This window comes from Coturnix japonica, chromosome 3 (assembly GCF_054131305.1).
Source record: "Coturnix japonica strain WE chromosome 3, WE-NBRP24, whole genome shotgun sequence".
NCBI classification, from domain to species: domain Eukaryota; kingdom Metazoa; phylum Chordata; class Aves; order Galliformes; family Phasianidae; genus Coturnix; species Coturnix japonica.
The window spans coordinates 8,193,169-8,208,356 of NC_140665.1; the positions used below are offsets into that span (position 1 = coordinate 8,193,169).

The 15,188-nt window shown below is 51.1% G+C and overlaps 2 protein-coding genes across 2 annotated transcripts; both read right to left on the reverse strand.

Moving 5' to 3' along the window:
• Nucleotides 1-3,851: 3,851 nt before the first annotated feature.
• LOC146761255 (uncharacterized) lies at nt 3,852-6,202 on the reverse strand. Its single transcript, XM_085542349.1, has 4 exons — nt 6,189-6,202; nt 5,986-6,110; nt 5,359-5,470; nt 3,852-5,036 (listed from the first exon to the last, which is right to left on the reverse strand). Exons 1-4 carry the CDS (start codon nt 6,200-6,202, stop codon nt 4,376-4,378), a joined length of 912 nt encoding a protein of 303 aa, XP_085398475.1. The 3' UTR covers nt 3,852-4,375.
• A 414-nt stretch (nt 6,203-6,616) lies between these two features.
• LOC116653213 (coiled-coil domain-containing protein 81-like) lies at nt 6,617-14,130 on the reverse strand. The gene is made up of 7 exons (XM_085540983.1): nt 14,009-14,130; nt 12,986-13,061; nt 12,236-12,301; nt 7,749-12,139; nt 7,356-7,503; nt 6,907-7,163; nt 6,617-6,706 (listed from the first exon to the last, which is right to left on the reverse strand). Exons 4-7 carry the CDS (start codon nt 8,091-8,093, stop codon nt 6,617-6,619), a joined length of 840 nt encoding a protein of 279 aa, XP_085397109.1. The 5' UTR covers nt 8,094-12,139; nt 12,236-12,301; nt 12,986-13,061; nt 14,009-14,130.
• Nucleotides 14,131-15,188: the final 1,058 nt, after the last annotated feature.

Genomic DNA, 15,188 nt, shown 5'->3' on the forward strand with positions numbered 1-15,188 from the left:
GGGAAGCCCTGCCAGGCCAAAAGCCCGCCGCCGGCCAGCAAACACTGGCAAGGTCAAAAGCTGGCTGGCCAGCTTGGGGATTCCTACCAGGCCAACATCCAGCCTGCCCGGGGCTCACTGCCAGGCAACAAAATGGCTGGCTGGCCTGCGGGGCCTGAGAGGCCAAAAGCCATCCAGGCAGTCTGGGGGGACCTTGCAAGCCTGAAGCTGGTAATCCAGTTAGGGGGGCCCTGCCAGGCTAAAAGCCAGCTGGCCGGGGAAGCCCTTCCAGGCCAAAAGCCTGCAGGCCAGGGTCCCTACCAGGCCAAAACCCATCCAGCCTGAGGCTCCCTGCCAGGCTAGAAGCTGTCTGTCCAGCCTGTGGGGCCTGTTTGGTGCCTTGGTACATTTTGCTCTTGGTATCCCACCTCATGACATCCTGTGGAGCACAGAGAAGAGGAGCTACACGGCCCAGAGCACCTCACGGCCTGAGAGGGAAATACATCACGGAAGGGACGCTCTCTCTCTCTCTGCTGGCATCTTTAAAGCCGTGCACCTTCCACTGCAGAGCAGGGTTCTTGGTCTCCGGAAACCTCTCTCTGCCTCTTATTTCACTCGATTTGCTTGCCTACAATCTCAATTACATTGTATTACATTGTGTTACCTTGCATTCCCATATCATAGTTAGTGAAATTAGTTTTTCTCCTTAGATCATTGCTGCTGCTCTGTTGGTTTTCCTTGAGCCCATCTCCCATCTCCCATCTCCCTACCCCTTTCCCTTTTCCCTTCCCATTTGTTGGGGGCTGGCGGGCACACAGACCTACTGACTTCCCCACCCCAATCCCCCCCCCGCAGACAGACTGACACAGATAACTCCATGATAGAGACGTCTGTGTTTCTGAGATTACCCCCGTTATGGTTCATACTGTGGGGTATCCTACACGCTGCCCTGTGAAAAGTTCAGCAGACCAACAGTACTTGAACTTGCCAAACCAGCATTTACATCTCTCAGCATTTGAATTGCTTTGGAAATGCTCAAGTGGAAAGTTCTCAAGACGCTGAATCATCTTTGAGATGATGGCAAGTCCACATGGTGCCCAGTGGGACCAGATGTGCTTCTGGTACATGAACTGCAGTGTAACATGGTGTGGCTGTTCATAAACGCCACAACCTGCACCGAAGAATTCCATTCTGGATCCTGGCTGCAGAAAGCAGCTGACACAGATACCGCTATTTGTTTTACTTGTTTGTTTATTACTACTGGTTGTTGTCAAACGTATGCTGGTTTCTTCTCACTTCCTACCTTTTTTTCGTGCTGTAATATTTGTGTCACCACTCCTGCAGAATCACTGGCTGGTGTCTGTGGCAAGTTGGTGTTGTGTGCCGTTGTAACTCAGACATTTGTACTTTGTGTGATCCCGTGTTTTATTGGACTTACACAACACGTTGTATCCTCCAGGTACTTTGTAACCCCTCCAACTGGGGACGGACAAGGCCAACAGATCAGGGCAACATTTGTAACCAAGCCCAACTCCTTTGCAGTGATGGGGCTGTTCTGGGGCTGCTCTAGGATGGCTCTGGGGCTACTAAGGGGCAGCTATGGGACACACACACACACCTCGGTGGGGCTGATGTTCCCCCACATGGAGCTGGTGGTGAATCTGCTCTGATCGTGGCACCTTCCAGCCCCAACCTCTGGTCAGTTCCCTTTGGATCTCACAACTCTCCTGCTTTCAGCCAGTAAGAATTGTTGAGCAGCAGCAGCTGCATTTATGGGGCAGGGCTTAGTGTGGGTAGTGCTGTGGGGTTGGTGTGGGAGCCACGGGAGATGGAGGGTGTCCAAGAGTGTGGATTGGTCGCCCAGGCTATCCCACAATGCTGTGAATCTTGACCCATGGTGAGTGAACCGCAGCGTAATTGGCTGTGGGGCACTATGGGTTGCTACAGGGCAGTATGTTTCCATATGCACTTCTATGGGTCCCTGCTGGTCCCTGTGTGACAATGTGACATTATTGCTCCTGTATGGGTCTCTATTTGTTCCTTTTGGCTCCCCATGGTTCTTATGTGGCTCTGTAGGGCTCTATGACTCTCCATGATGTTTTTGTGATTCTCTATGGGTTTTGTGGGTTCCTGCCCCTGACAGACTGTGGGAATGGATCACCCCTGTGGCCCCACCATGGGAATTTGTCACTTGCCAAGGACAAAGAGGGGACAAAAAGGCAGAGGTGGGGCCAGGTGATAAGGAGGGCAGAAACAGCCCCATCCCTGTCCCCTTGTCTGCAGCGGAAAGTGGTGGCCATGGTGTGTAGAGCCCCATAGGGACCCAAAGAGCCCATAGCGTATAGGCAAAGTAGAAGCTTATGGTGCAGAGCTTACGGAGCAAAGCTGTGGGGGTTATGGGACAGAGTTTATCGGGCAGAGGTGGTTCTATCGGACACAGTGGGAACTGAGGGGAAAACTGGGAAATATAGGGCAGAGTCAATGTGGCACCTGTACGTAGGTTTCTCCAAAAGTAATGCCTCCTGGGTATTTCCATGGAAATGACAGCAGATGCAGTGAGCGCAATAAGGCTATTTAATAGAGCAACACAGTCACCGCCATCAGCCAGCGTGCACAGATGTGCTGATCTGGACGCTCTTCATTTTGCGGTGTGGCAGCTCTGCACGGCTCTCTGGAACATGGCATGTCTGCCACGTCACTGTCCCACTGCTGAAATGCACCACCCACCCCTCACCGCGCTCACATCCTTTGCTTGGTCTCCATCGACATCCAGCAAGCATCAATGGATGTCAGTGGGTGCCATTGTTTCCTCACGGAGGAATTCAGCTCCCCCCCTTGTCTCCATCTGCACTTCTGTGTCAGACCCCATTCTGTCAGACTGCCCCTCTGCTGCCAGCCACACGGCAACAACACAAAATGGAGCACTGCTGGGGAGCTTCAGCCTCTACTGCCATAGTTCCAGAGACCCAGAGGGAGGCCACGATGCCAGCCAAGAGCAGCAGAGGCCTCAAGGCCAGAATTTAGGCCCTAGGGCTCAGAGGCTTAGCGGCCAAGCCTTTAGGCATAGATTTCTAAAGAGCTAGGGGCTGGCCAAGATGCCTAGAGACCTAGAGTGCAGAAGGCCCTAAAGGAGATACGGAGGCCTAAAATTGGAGAGTCCAAAAAGGAGGCTTAGACGCACCTGGAGGCACAGTTGCCTGCAAGCTGCCCTAGAGGCATAGAGGGAGGCCTAAAGGCTTAGAGGTTTCCCAGGAGGCTTAGAGGCCTTAAGGTAAAACAGCCTAGAGGGAGGCCAAGAGCCTGGCCAAGAGGCCTTGCAGCTTAGCAGTCTTGAGGCTAAACTGAGGCATGGAGGCCAAGGAAAAGAGCTCCTTCTATGATCGAGGGACCCATCTGGTGGACGAGGGAAAGGCTGTTGATGTGGTCTACCCAGACTTCAGCAAAGCCTTTGACACTGTCTCCCACAGCATTCTCCTCCAGAAGCTGGCAGCCCGTGCCTTGGACAGGTACACCCTTGGCTGGGTAAGGAGCTGGTACGGCCGGGCCCAGGGAGCGGTGGTGACTGGAGTTAAATCCAGCTGGTGACTGGTCACGAGTGGTGCTCCCCAGGGGTCAGTGCAGTGATTGTCCCCCTGTACTCAGCTCAGGTGAGGCCGTACCTCGAGTACTGTGTTCAGTTTTGTATCCTGCACTGCAAGAAAGACATGGAGGGCCAGGGGTGTGTTCAAAGAGGGCGACAAAGCTGGTGAAGGGTCTGGAGCACAGGCCTTATGAGGAGCATCATCAGTTGTTCCGGTGCCCTCTCGCAATTCTTTTCCCCTCCACCAGCACAAGAGCTGCCGTAAAAAGAAGCAATGACACTTCCACAGACATTTTGGGGATTTATAAGGGATAGGCCCTTGATAAAGCTTTATTGGCTGTTTTTCCCCTCTACGTTTCACTCTAGATCTTCTTGTTTGGCCTGGAGAACAGAAGGCTACAGGGTGACCTCATTGCGGCCTTCCAGTACATAAGGGGAGTTTACATACAGGAGGGGAGCCAACACTTTACAAGGGTAGATAATGGCAGGACAAGGGGAAGTGGTTTTGGGTTGAGGGAGGGGAGGTTAAGAGTGGATATCAGGGAGAAATTATTTCCAGAGAGAGTGGTGGGATACTGGAACCAGATGCCCAGAGAGGTTGTAGATGTCCCATCTCTGGAGATGCTCAAGGCCAGGTTGGATGGGGCCCTGGGCAGCCTGGTCTCGTTTTAGATATGATGCAGGTGGTATTCATGCATCTGTTTTGCAGTCTCAAATGGTGCTCTGTTTGTCCTGGGCACCCCACGCCTGCATCAGCGTGGCTAGGTTGTGCTATTCCTGAGAGGTGGGCGTTTGGTGTTCCGAGACCATGTTAACTTAATTTATGGGTGGCAGCCATCCAGATCTGTCAATGGAGGACCCCTCAGACCGGCTGGAGTCATCATGAGATGTAGATGCTGCCGGCTCCTCACGTTCATCCTGTGCTCGCCTCATCCTCTCCTTGTTAAGTCTGAATGAATCCTGAGCCAGAAATGGCCGCCTGGATGGTCTGCCTTTGATCTCTTCCTCTTGTTCATCCTTTGCTCGTCTCATCCTCTCCTTGTTAAGTTTGAATGAATCCTGAGACAGAAGTGGCGGCCTGGATGGTCTGTCTTCGGTCTCCTCCTCACGTTCCTCCTGTGCTCGCCTCATCCTCTCCTTGTGAAGTTTGAATGAATCCTTAGCGACAAATGCCAGCCTGGATGGTCTGCCTTTGGTCTCCGTGGACTGGCTGGACTCAGCCCTTGAGGAAGATGCGGAATCTTCGGTGGAAGATGGTGACTTCCTCAAGATGCCCCGAGGGTGTGAGGTCTTGGTTTTCACTTTCAACCCTGCACCCTCATGGTGGTCATTTTCAGCTTCAGAACGGAACCTGACACGCTGAGTGCTTCGTGCTTGGCCAAGTTCATCTTGGTTTCGGGCTCCTGCCTGGCCCCGCAGCTCACAGCTCACAGGCTGCTCTGGGGTTTTAGGCACTGCTTGGATCTCTGGCAGCAGTCTGAAAGGACAGAGCAAGAGGAGTCTGCCTTAGTGGGTGATGACTTCAGGGCCACGTGCTGCAAGCCTGAGCCGGGACCCTTGGCTGCAATGCAGCCTTCCCACAGACAGCTCACCGGCTGGCCCATGGCTCTCCTGAGATCTGGAGGGGGCCAGCCCTGTGAGCTCGGGTCTTCCCGGCTTCCCCATGCCAGCACTCTGGGTGCTGTCTTCAGCATTGTTGGGCAGCCACAAACAGTGACCATTTGGGGTTAGGGAACGGGCTCTCGTTGGCTCAGTAAATCACCCCCATGCACATCCCAACCCAGAGCATCTGGCCTCACCTGGACTTAGAGCTCTCCTTCTGCAGGAGGTACCTTATCCGCCTTAAGTGCTCTCCATCTACACTTGTAGTGCTCAAGCACCTGACGAAGCTTGGCCGTCTAGCAGATCTCACTGGAATTAGGAAGACAGAGGAGATTCATTGTAAACCCTTTGGTTCACTCACAAGGGGTGCTCCGGCCTGTTGCCAAAACATCCAAGAGGGCCGCTCTGCTCCCCCCACTGCCATCTGCACTGCCCTCAGAGCCTCCCTGAAACCATCTCTGGCCCCACTCCTCCTCTCCGCAATTCAGCTCTGTTCTGGGACTGCGTTAGCAATGTTGTCTTTGGGAAAGCAGAGCTGGGTGGTGATAATGAGCTGACAGGGTGTCTTTTGGGGACCGTGTCCTTCCACTGGGGCAGGGGTAGGGCCTAAGATCCCGACATCCTCCTGCCACAGCCGGGGATAGGAGCATGTCACACACAGCACCTTAGTTTTGGCAAGGCCTACAGTTCCTCACGAGATGAGGCTGCGCTCAGCTGGCGTGAAGCCTCAACGCAAGTCACTGCCTTTGGCTGATGGCCAGCGAGGGAATTCCCATCTCACGATGGTTGCCCGTGCCGCGGAAAGAAGATGCAAGATGTTTTACCTCTTTTGCCCTGGGCAAGAGGTGGCAAAGTGTCCCCTTCCTTAAGTTTCCTCTCAGCAGGGAAGCTTCCTGAGGACTTGCGGCGTGGCAAGGATGGTGGTTTGGGCACCAACTCCATTTGAAACCTTTAAGAGAGGAGAAGACAGTCATTGGTGTGACGCAGTGCACCACCAGCCTGAGTTGCTCTCTGGTTGTGTGCTCACAGGCACATTTTCATGCTGCATGAAGGCCACTCCTTTCTAAAGTCTTTAGCAGGGTCAGTTGGGATAGGACAAGGGGAAACAGTCTCAAACAGAAGGAGGGAAGATTTAGATTGGAAATAAGGAAGTTTCTGGCAGAAGGCTGGTGAGGCACTGGAACATCTTGTCCAGAGACGTGCTGGGTGCCCGGACAGGCGTTCAAGGTCGGGCTGGAGCACGCTCAGAGCAACCTCATCTGGCGGTAGGTAGGTGTCCCTGTTCCCTGCAGGGGAGTGGGACTAGGTGCTCTTTCAGGGTTCCTTTTGGCTCAAATGATTCTATGATTCTACAAGATATCCTCATGGGCAGGACACCCGTGGACACAAGGAACAAGCACTGCGGAATGAGAGCTGAGATGCTGCATCGAGCAGGAGCTACAGCTCCCAACATACTCACTCTGGAAAGACAACAAGGCAGCCAGAGGGTGACAGGGAGGCCACTGGTGCCACCCGGGGCATCACCATCTTCATCAGCCAGGGGGCCTGCAGGGGAGGAACAGAGAGGATGTGAGACATCCTTGTCACAGCTGAGGCACTGGGGACATGAGGAGCCTAAGCCAGGGAGAGCTGACAGCACCACAGCACTTGCACAGCCCATGCAGATGGCCAGGTCTTGGTGGGCCGTGTGTGGGCACAGCAAGGCTCACGGGACTGTCCGGTCCACAAACAAACCTACAGCTCACCTTGAGAACAGCTTTTCTGAGGTTCTCTTTCCCTGACAGCTTCTGGAGGAAGTCATAGTAGAACTTCATTTGGAAGGTCATTCCATCAATGAAGATCACTCCAATGTCCTTCAGGACAATGGCAACTTTCTCCCCAATTTTCAGGCAGCTGGATATCAGGAACACAGTGTTCTGGATGCTAGCCTGCACTATGTGCCAGCTCAGAGAGGCATCTGCGGCCACCTGGCTGCGCTTCAGGGGCTCCAGCTTCCTGTAGGCTGAAAAACACCAGGGACGGAGTTGATACGGTTGCTGTTCCACAGCTTCTTCCCTAGAACTGCTTCTGGTGGGCATCAACCAGAACGGCCCTATACTTGGACACGCTCCTCAGAGGGAGAGGTGGAGGATGGAGGCGGTGGCCCTGTTTGCCCCCTCCATGAAGCCAGCAAAGGTTTAATCCCCCCTCCTACCTGGCAGGGACTCCCCGTGGGACTGGAGGCCGTGCATGGCTACGAGGTTTGTAGCCAGCTGAAACACGGGCCACTGCAGAGTCACGTTTGCAGTCGTGATTTCTCTGGAGATGATGTCAAAGGAGCCGAAGGTGGGAATCCAGACTCCCTGCAAGTGAAAGAAAAACAAGGTGTGGAAGGGTTATGGGCTTGCTGGAGAAAGGGCTGGCGTTGACTTTCATCGGCCCTGAGATACTACACCACCAGCACAAGTGATACTGCATTGACAGGAAGCCCGTGGGATGCCCAGAAGTGAAATGCGGGGTGAGTTCCCTGCTTTCTGTGCAGGGGAAGACTCAGAGGATCTCTAGGCTGAGCTGGACAGGGAGAGGAGGAACCTGACAGCCAACACACCTTGTGCATCAGGAGCTGCTCTTGTACATAGGCGGCCACCGCATTCCAGACGGCAACTCGCTCTGGAGGGCAAAGGAAAATCAGGTCACACTCTGCATCTGCTGCTTCCCAGCACCCCTTCTGCTGCCAGGCAGGAGTGAGGTGGCAGATAGAAAGTGTTATCTCCGTCCCAAGACTGGATTCTGCACCGCTTCCATGGGGGCTGTGGGCCCACGTACCTTCAGTGTCAATGTGTATCGGTCCAGAGGTACGCCTCACTGTGGGGCCGTCCCCACAGAAGTTCATCCTGTTCCGCCTTATACCAGCGGGTTGCTCCTTGTTGGCAGCAGCCATGCCGGAGCTCATCCTTCAGATGCGTCTGCTCTCTACCAGATGCTCCTTCAGGATGCAGGACCCAGTGCCGCGCTCCCCCTTCACACCCCTCCTGGGTGGCCGTGTCACAAACGTTGCCACAGCGCCGCTGTGACATCATGGCCAGTGCTGGACGCTGCCCATTATGACGCTGGCACAGCAGCCTGCTGCCCGCCCCGGGTGGGGGTGCTGACCCCTCTCTGCTTTCTCCCTCTCCTGTCTTTCCTCTCAGTGTAACGTTACCCATTTTCCTTTTGTAGCCGTTGCCCAAACTGATCTCCAAGGAGGCGATGTGGAAACAAGTCTTGTTCCAAAGCACTCTACCCGTCATGCTGACGACTTGATGTCAGAAAGTGCCTTCATTGTGCCTGGAAGTTGTCAGTTCCTCGTTAGGATGCTCAATAAATTACCCGGCATGGATCTTCTGTGTCACTGTTGTGAGTCCATTGCTGCTGCGACCCTACCGGGCAGGGAGTGCTTTGTCTGGGGGATCCCAGAGATTGGCTTTCCTTGAAGCCTTCCAAGGGGAAGGGGGTTGGGATCCTGTGGGGTCAAGACGGGATCTGCAGGCCCGAAGCCGGACAGCCTGAGGAGACCTGCCAGGCCAAAAGGCAGCCGGCTGGCTGGGCAGGCCCTTTTAGACCTGATCTTCCATGTCCTCTGCTTCAGAAGTTGGAGTGAGCCCCAGGCCAAAAGTGGCAGCCTGGATGGTATGTCTTGGGGCTCTGTAGACTGGCTGGACTCAGGCCTTGAGGAAGATGTCAAATCTTTGATGAAAGCTGGCCGTCTGGAAAGGGAAGCCCTACCAGGCCAAAACCCAGCCGGCAGACCCAGGGATCCCTGCCAGGACAGAACCAGCTGGCTGACCTGTGGGGGCCTTGCCAGGCCAGAAGCTGGCGGGCTGGTTACGGGGACCCTGCCAGGCCAAAAGCCATCTGGACCAGGGGCCCTGCCAGGCCAAAACTCAGCCGGGTCAAGGAGCCATACCAGGTCGAACGCCAGCCGGGTGGCTCGAGTGGGCCCAGCCAGGCCAAAAGCCAGCTGGCCGGGGAGGCCCTAAGGCAAAAGTCATCTGGTCAGATGGTTGTGGGGTGTCTGCCAGGCCAAAGTCCGGCAGGCTGTCTTGGGGATCCCTGCCAGGCCTGAAGCCTGCAGGCCTGGGAAGCCCTGCAAGGCCAAAAGCCTGCCGCCCGGAAAGGGAAAGGCAGCCCTAATAAAGTAATGCAGCACTGAAAGGGAAAGGTGGCAAGCAGCCCTGAAAGGGAAAAGCAGCACTGAAAGTGAAAATCAGCCCTGAAAGGGAAAAGGAGCAATGAAAAGCAGCCCTGAAAGGGAAAACAGCCCTGAAAGGAAAAGGAGCACTTAAATGGAAAAGCAGCACTAAAAGGGTTAAGGAGCATGGAAAAGCAGCACTAAAATGGAAAAGGAGCACAGAAAAGCACTAATAGGGTAAAGGAGCACGGAAAAGCAGCCCTGAAAGGGAAAAGCAGCCCTGAAAGGGAAAAGGAACAAGGAAAAGAAGCCCTGAAAGGGAAAACAGTGCTGAAAGGGAAAACAGCCCTGAAGGGGAAAGGAGCACTGAAATGGAAAAGCAGCACTAAAAGGGTTAAGGAGCATGGAAAAGCAGCCCTAAAATGGAAAAGCAGCACGGAAAAGCACTAATAGGGTAAAGGAGCACGGAAAAGCAGCACTAAAAGGGAAAAGAGCACCAAAAGGGAAAAGGAGCACCAAAAGGGAAAAGGAGCACCAAAAGGGAAAAGGAGCACCAAAAGGGAAAAGGAGCACAGAAAAGCAGCACTGAAAGGGAAGAGGAGCTCGGAAAAGCAGCACTGAAAGGGAAAGGAGATTGGGAAAGCAGAACTGAAAGGGAAAAGCAGCACTGAAAGGGAAATGCCCCCAAAGGGAAAAGTTCTGAAAGGGAAAATCAGCACAGAAAAGCACTCAAAGTTAAAAGCACTCAAAGTTAAAAGCACTCAAAGTTAAAAGCAGCACAGAAAAGCACTACAGGGGAAAAGCAGCGCGGAAAAGCACAGATGAAAACAACGCAGAGATGACAACTGAGTCAGGAGGATGCTGAAAGCTCCTCCTCCTCCTGGGAGGAGGAAAGGGTAGCTACAGGGCATGCTGCTAAGTCCACCAGAGATGCAACATCAGGGTGGCCAGCTCAAATTTGGTTTGCAGATGACAATTAGAACCAAACATCTCTCTGGAGGAAGGCAGAGCACCTGCAGTCAGCCAAGGAGGAGGTACTAGTAGCTACCGGGCACGGATCTCGCCAGCCATCAGAGGAAAAGCTGCAAGACCACTACAAGGGAACAGGCATCATTGTCCTGGAGGAGTGGACCCACCTGGGAAAATGAGAAGAAAAAACAACTGCAAATGCATCAAGCAGAGAAGGAAAGCCAAAGAGGAGGCTGGATAATAAGAAGCCAGAAACGAATAAACCAAACAAGACAGTTGAGGGCGAGAGAACATCAGGTAAGGGAAGGGAAAGTAAGAGGAAAGGCACGGGCAAGGGGACAAGGAAAGCAAAGCCAGGCAAGGAAGAATGAAAAGGAAAGGAGAAACTCAAAGCAAAGAGAGAAAAAAAAAAAAAAAAAAAAAGAGTCTCAAAAGGAAAAGAATGACCTCATCAAGGATAAAGGGAATGCAAAGAACGGAACCAGACAGACAAAGAAGCAACGAACATGAAACAAAGACCGTGGAAAGCAAAGCCACGGGGGCACTAAAGAAAAGCAAAGGTAAGAATACCAAACAAACAGGGAAAACAGAGCAAAGCAAAACAAGGTCTAGAAATACAAACGTAAAGCAAATAACCTGAATACAATTTCATGGCAAAGCAAAGAGTCTGAATAAGATAAAAACGCTCCCCAACGATGAGCTCTGGAAAGAAAGAAAGAACATTTAGAAAGAAAGAACTGCTGGACTCTTTCCAAGAGATCCCTGTCTTTTTTGTACTGGGGAGCCCACAGCTGGACTCAGTACTCTAGATGAGGCCTTACCAGGGCAAAGTAGAGGGGAGGATCACTTCCCTTGACTTGCTGGCCATGCACCCCAGAATGCCATTGGCCTTTTTGGCCACGAGAGAACACTGACGGCTCATGGCCAACCTGCCGTCCACCGGGACACCCAGGTCCCTCTCTGCAGAGCTCCCCTCCAGCAGGTCATCCCCCAACCTTTACTAGTGTATGCAATTACTCCTCCTTAGGTGCAAGACTCTACACTTGCTTTTGTTGACCCTCATCTGGTTTCTTACTGCCCAGCTCTCCAGCCTGTCCAGGTCTCGCTGAATGGCAGCACAGCCTTCAGGCGTGTCAGCCAATTCTCCCAACTTCGTATCATCAGCAAACATGCTGAGGGTGGTCACTATCCCCTCATCAAGATCATTGATGAAGATGTTGAACAAGACTGGACCCAGCACTGACTCCTGGGGAACATTGCTACTTACAGGTCGCCACCTGGACTCTGCACTGCCAACAACATCCCTCTGTGCTCTGCCAGTCAGCCAGTTCTCAACCCACCTCTCTGACCACTCATCTATCCCACACTTCCTCAGCTTTGCTATAAGGATGTCCTGGGAGACAGTACCAAATGCCTTGCTGAAATCATGGTAAACTACATCCACCGCCCTATCCAAAACTATCTTGCAGGTTCTTAGTTCTTTACCACTCTTTCCTTCCCTACAAAGTTTGATCTCAGCACTCATCACACAGAAGTTACTTTGGCAGCTTTTGGAGGAGAACGGAGGAATCTCTTGCTATGCAGGGAGTGAGGACCTGGTGTATTTCTAGCATCAAGTTACATGTGGCCAAATCAGGTGATGACCAAACTGTTCCCAGCCCGCGTCTTCATCCTTCCTTAACACTGTGACTGAAAGCTTGCTGGCATTGCGTCAGCTGATGCTTGCCAGCATTCCCTCCTGATCAGCTTCAGATACATCAGGGCCTGGACACGTGTTACCGATGAGTGCAGCAACATTGGGATCTGGCCCCAGTGATCTTCTGGACACCAGTTTTTCATTACACATGAAACATTCTTTCCTGCAAGATATTAATAAGGAGAGAGAACAATATTCAGTTGATGGCAAAAACAGAAGCGTGTGTCCCAACGCTACAATTGTTAGAGAAAACACTCACCATGACTCCATTTGTACAGAAAAGCTGGAACGAGGCTTCTTAGCTACTGGATCTGGCTGTTCAAAGCTATTTAAAACAAAACAACACAAAACAACCAAACATGCTTCTCTTTGCATCAGCTTTAAAGGGATTCTGAATGCAAGGGTGTTGAAGCAGACTGTATTCAGAGGGAAGAACAGCTTCTACTCTGCACATCATTTTTGCCCTTAATCCAATGGCTGGATTTTCACTGAGAAAGGAGGCATTTCTGATGGAGATTACAATGCAGGCACAGTCCTTCATAGGACCTGCAGGATGAAAGAAAGGTTCAGAAACCCATTCTGGAATTCGGGCACTAATTACTGGGAAAACTCAAGCACACTTTCCTAACATTTTGGTCTCATTAATCTGTTAGGCTCCGTTTTGTTGGGTTTTTTCCTCCTGTAAAATGAAGAGGTGTCACTTACTGAAATGGCACTGATTACTTTTTGGAGGACAGTGTTCTTGTTTCTCTCTAACGACAAGGGTATTTTTGCTAATTGCTCATCAGAATTTCCACAGGCGCAGTGAATTAAGTGTGCCCTCTGAACACAGGTAGCCACTTTCATCAGAAACTGATACTTAAAATCACTGGCTTAATTGTTGCTTAGCTCAGAATTGTACTACCTTTGAGAAAACAGTGATTGAACACTACATGAAAAGTGCTCTGCACTTCATTGTAGGATGTTAAGCAGCACCCCCTGCCCCACAAGTGTTCTTTCCCTTCCTTACAGTTATCTCCACCTAAGCACAATCCAAAACATGCGCCCTTGATGCCATCCAACTTCCCGTGAGTGCTTTTGCAGTTCTACAGGAAAGAAAAGAAAAAAGAATAAGAAGAGGATTTTCCTCTTGCCCCACTGATAAACACAGAAGTCAAACGTGGGTAGCTCAGCCTTGAATGCCTCCAGGGATGGGACGCCCACAACCTCTCCAGACTGTACCGGTCCCTCTGGATGGCTTCCCTTCCCTCCAATGTATCGACTGCACTGCTCAGTTTGTATCATCTGCAAACCTGCTGAGGGTGCACTTGATGCCATCATCTATATCACTGACAAAGGAAGATGTTGAAGAGCATCGGTTTACATGGGTTAATACCTTGGGAGCCCCTCTCTTCAAGGAGCTAGTTCTACAAGTCTGAGTCCCACAAAGGGTGGGGAGCGATGACAATCAGAAGTGTGGAAGATACCCTATCCTAAGCAAGATCATTCTCCTAAGACATTCAAATTCGTGCTGCACAACCCTACTTAATTTTCTGTATTCATCTCTGTATTGATCTCATGTGGATCAAAATAACACAGTCAGCACCTGCAACGAGTCTAGACCGAGCAAAGCTTTTGATGGAGGGAGCAAAGAGATCAAGATAGGATGATGCAGTGCGATGCAGTCAAAGCAGCTGGCCAAGCTAAAGCTATGTGCATAGCTTTATGTTAGCATATTTCCAAGCTGAGCATGCACCTGGAGTTGGGACTGTATCACTCACTGTCAGAAGAATTCCTGAATACCCTCATAAAGAAAGCTATACACCAGCGTGACTGGAGTCCATTTACATTAATTAGACCTGTTTACATTTTAATATGCACCATTTACTACTCCAAAGTTGCACTTCCCTTTGCCTTTCCAGCTGAAGGGCTTTGAAAAAGTCTCTGAAATAGAAATTCCGTGATTGCTGTAATACACTTGGGTAGGTATCTGGACCTCCATCCTGAGACATCCAAATGCTTTTATGGAAATAAAGAATACTCAAGGACTTACCCCATCAAATTCATGCTCAGTTTTACACCACTGGTTTTTGATTTGATAGGCAGGAGGCAGCGAAAGGCAGCTATTCAGCAATCCCAGGAAGTCAGCTGGGCTCTAGAGAGACAAGAAGGGCAGTAAGGTGACAAACAACCATTGCCATTCATCCTTCTTCACAGATCTTAACATCCTGATTTCCTCCTCCCCTTCACACCCTCCCTTTGTCCAGAGGCCAGCAAGTCCTCTCTGATGGACTGAACTGCTCAGCAAAATGGAAATCAGACAAACTATTCCAAAGCTTTTTGACCTGGGGTGAAACACGGGTGCCTCACAATATTTTTCCAACTGTTAAAACCACTATCTTTCCTTATGTATGTATTAGCCATCTTTACATTTATCCATAGATCCTGATGATCCTAGAGAAAATAACCAAGAGACATTCCTCCTTATTTCTCCTATCGCTTGGCCACTACTTTGTGCTCCTCCGTAACACTAACACACTACTGGCATATTCATTATCCTTTCTATTCTTAAAATAACAAGTACATCAACTTAAGGGTTTTTGTTTTTTTTTTCCATTTCCCCATGCAATTCATTTGAAAATTAGTGATGGACAAACCTCAAGCTTTTGAGAGGTTTGTACTGCTTATGAGAAGCATCCAGAAGCTGAGGCTTAGCCAATGCTAATCTGCACATTTCCAAAGCACTTGGCTCCACACAGAGGCACAGAAACCTGGTGGTTCAGGACTCCTACCACCACTTGGCTCGCCTCTCTCAACACTGCTCCATCACCAAACATCCAGGACTGGTTTTTACCACATCCTTGCCAAAGAGCACACAAGATACTCAAGCACACCTTTCTCCCTATGAAAAACATGGCTCTTGGGCCATATAAACTCTGCAAAGCTATAAACACGTGTTTAAGTCCTACAGGAAACAGAGAAACTTAAAACATATGCCCGAGGCCCCTGTTTAGCAGTAACTGTTTACTGAATTTGGGCTCACAATAGGATTCCAACTTGTCGCATCCAAAGCCTTAACGTCCCTACCCAACAGCATCGACTTCATCAAACACAGAGGAAGGAAGATCTCGGTAACATACACCACACACCAGCCACGCTCATAAGGACAGGGAAATCTTCTGACACGGCCTCATCAAAACCTTACTGGATTAGCCTTGCTATCACCTGCAACT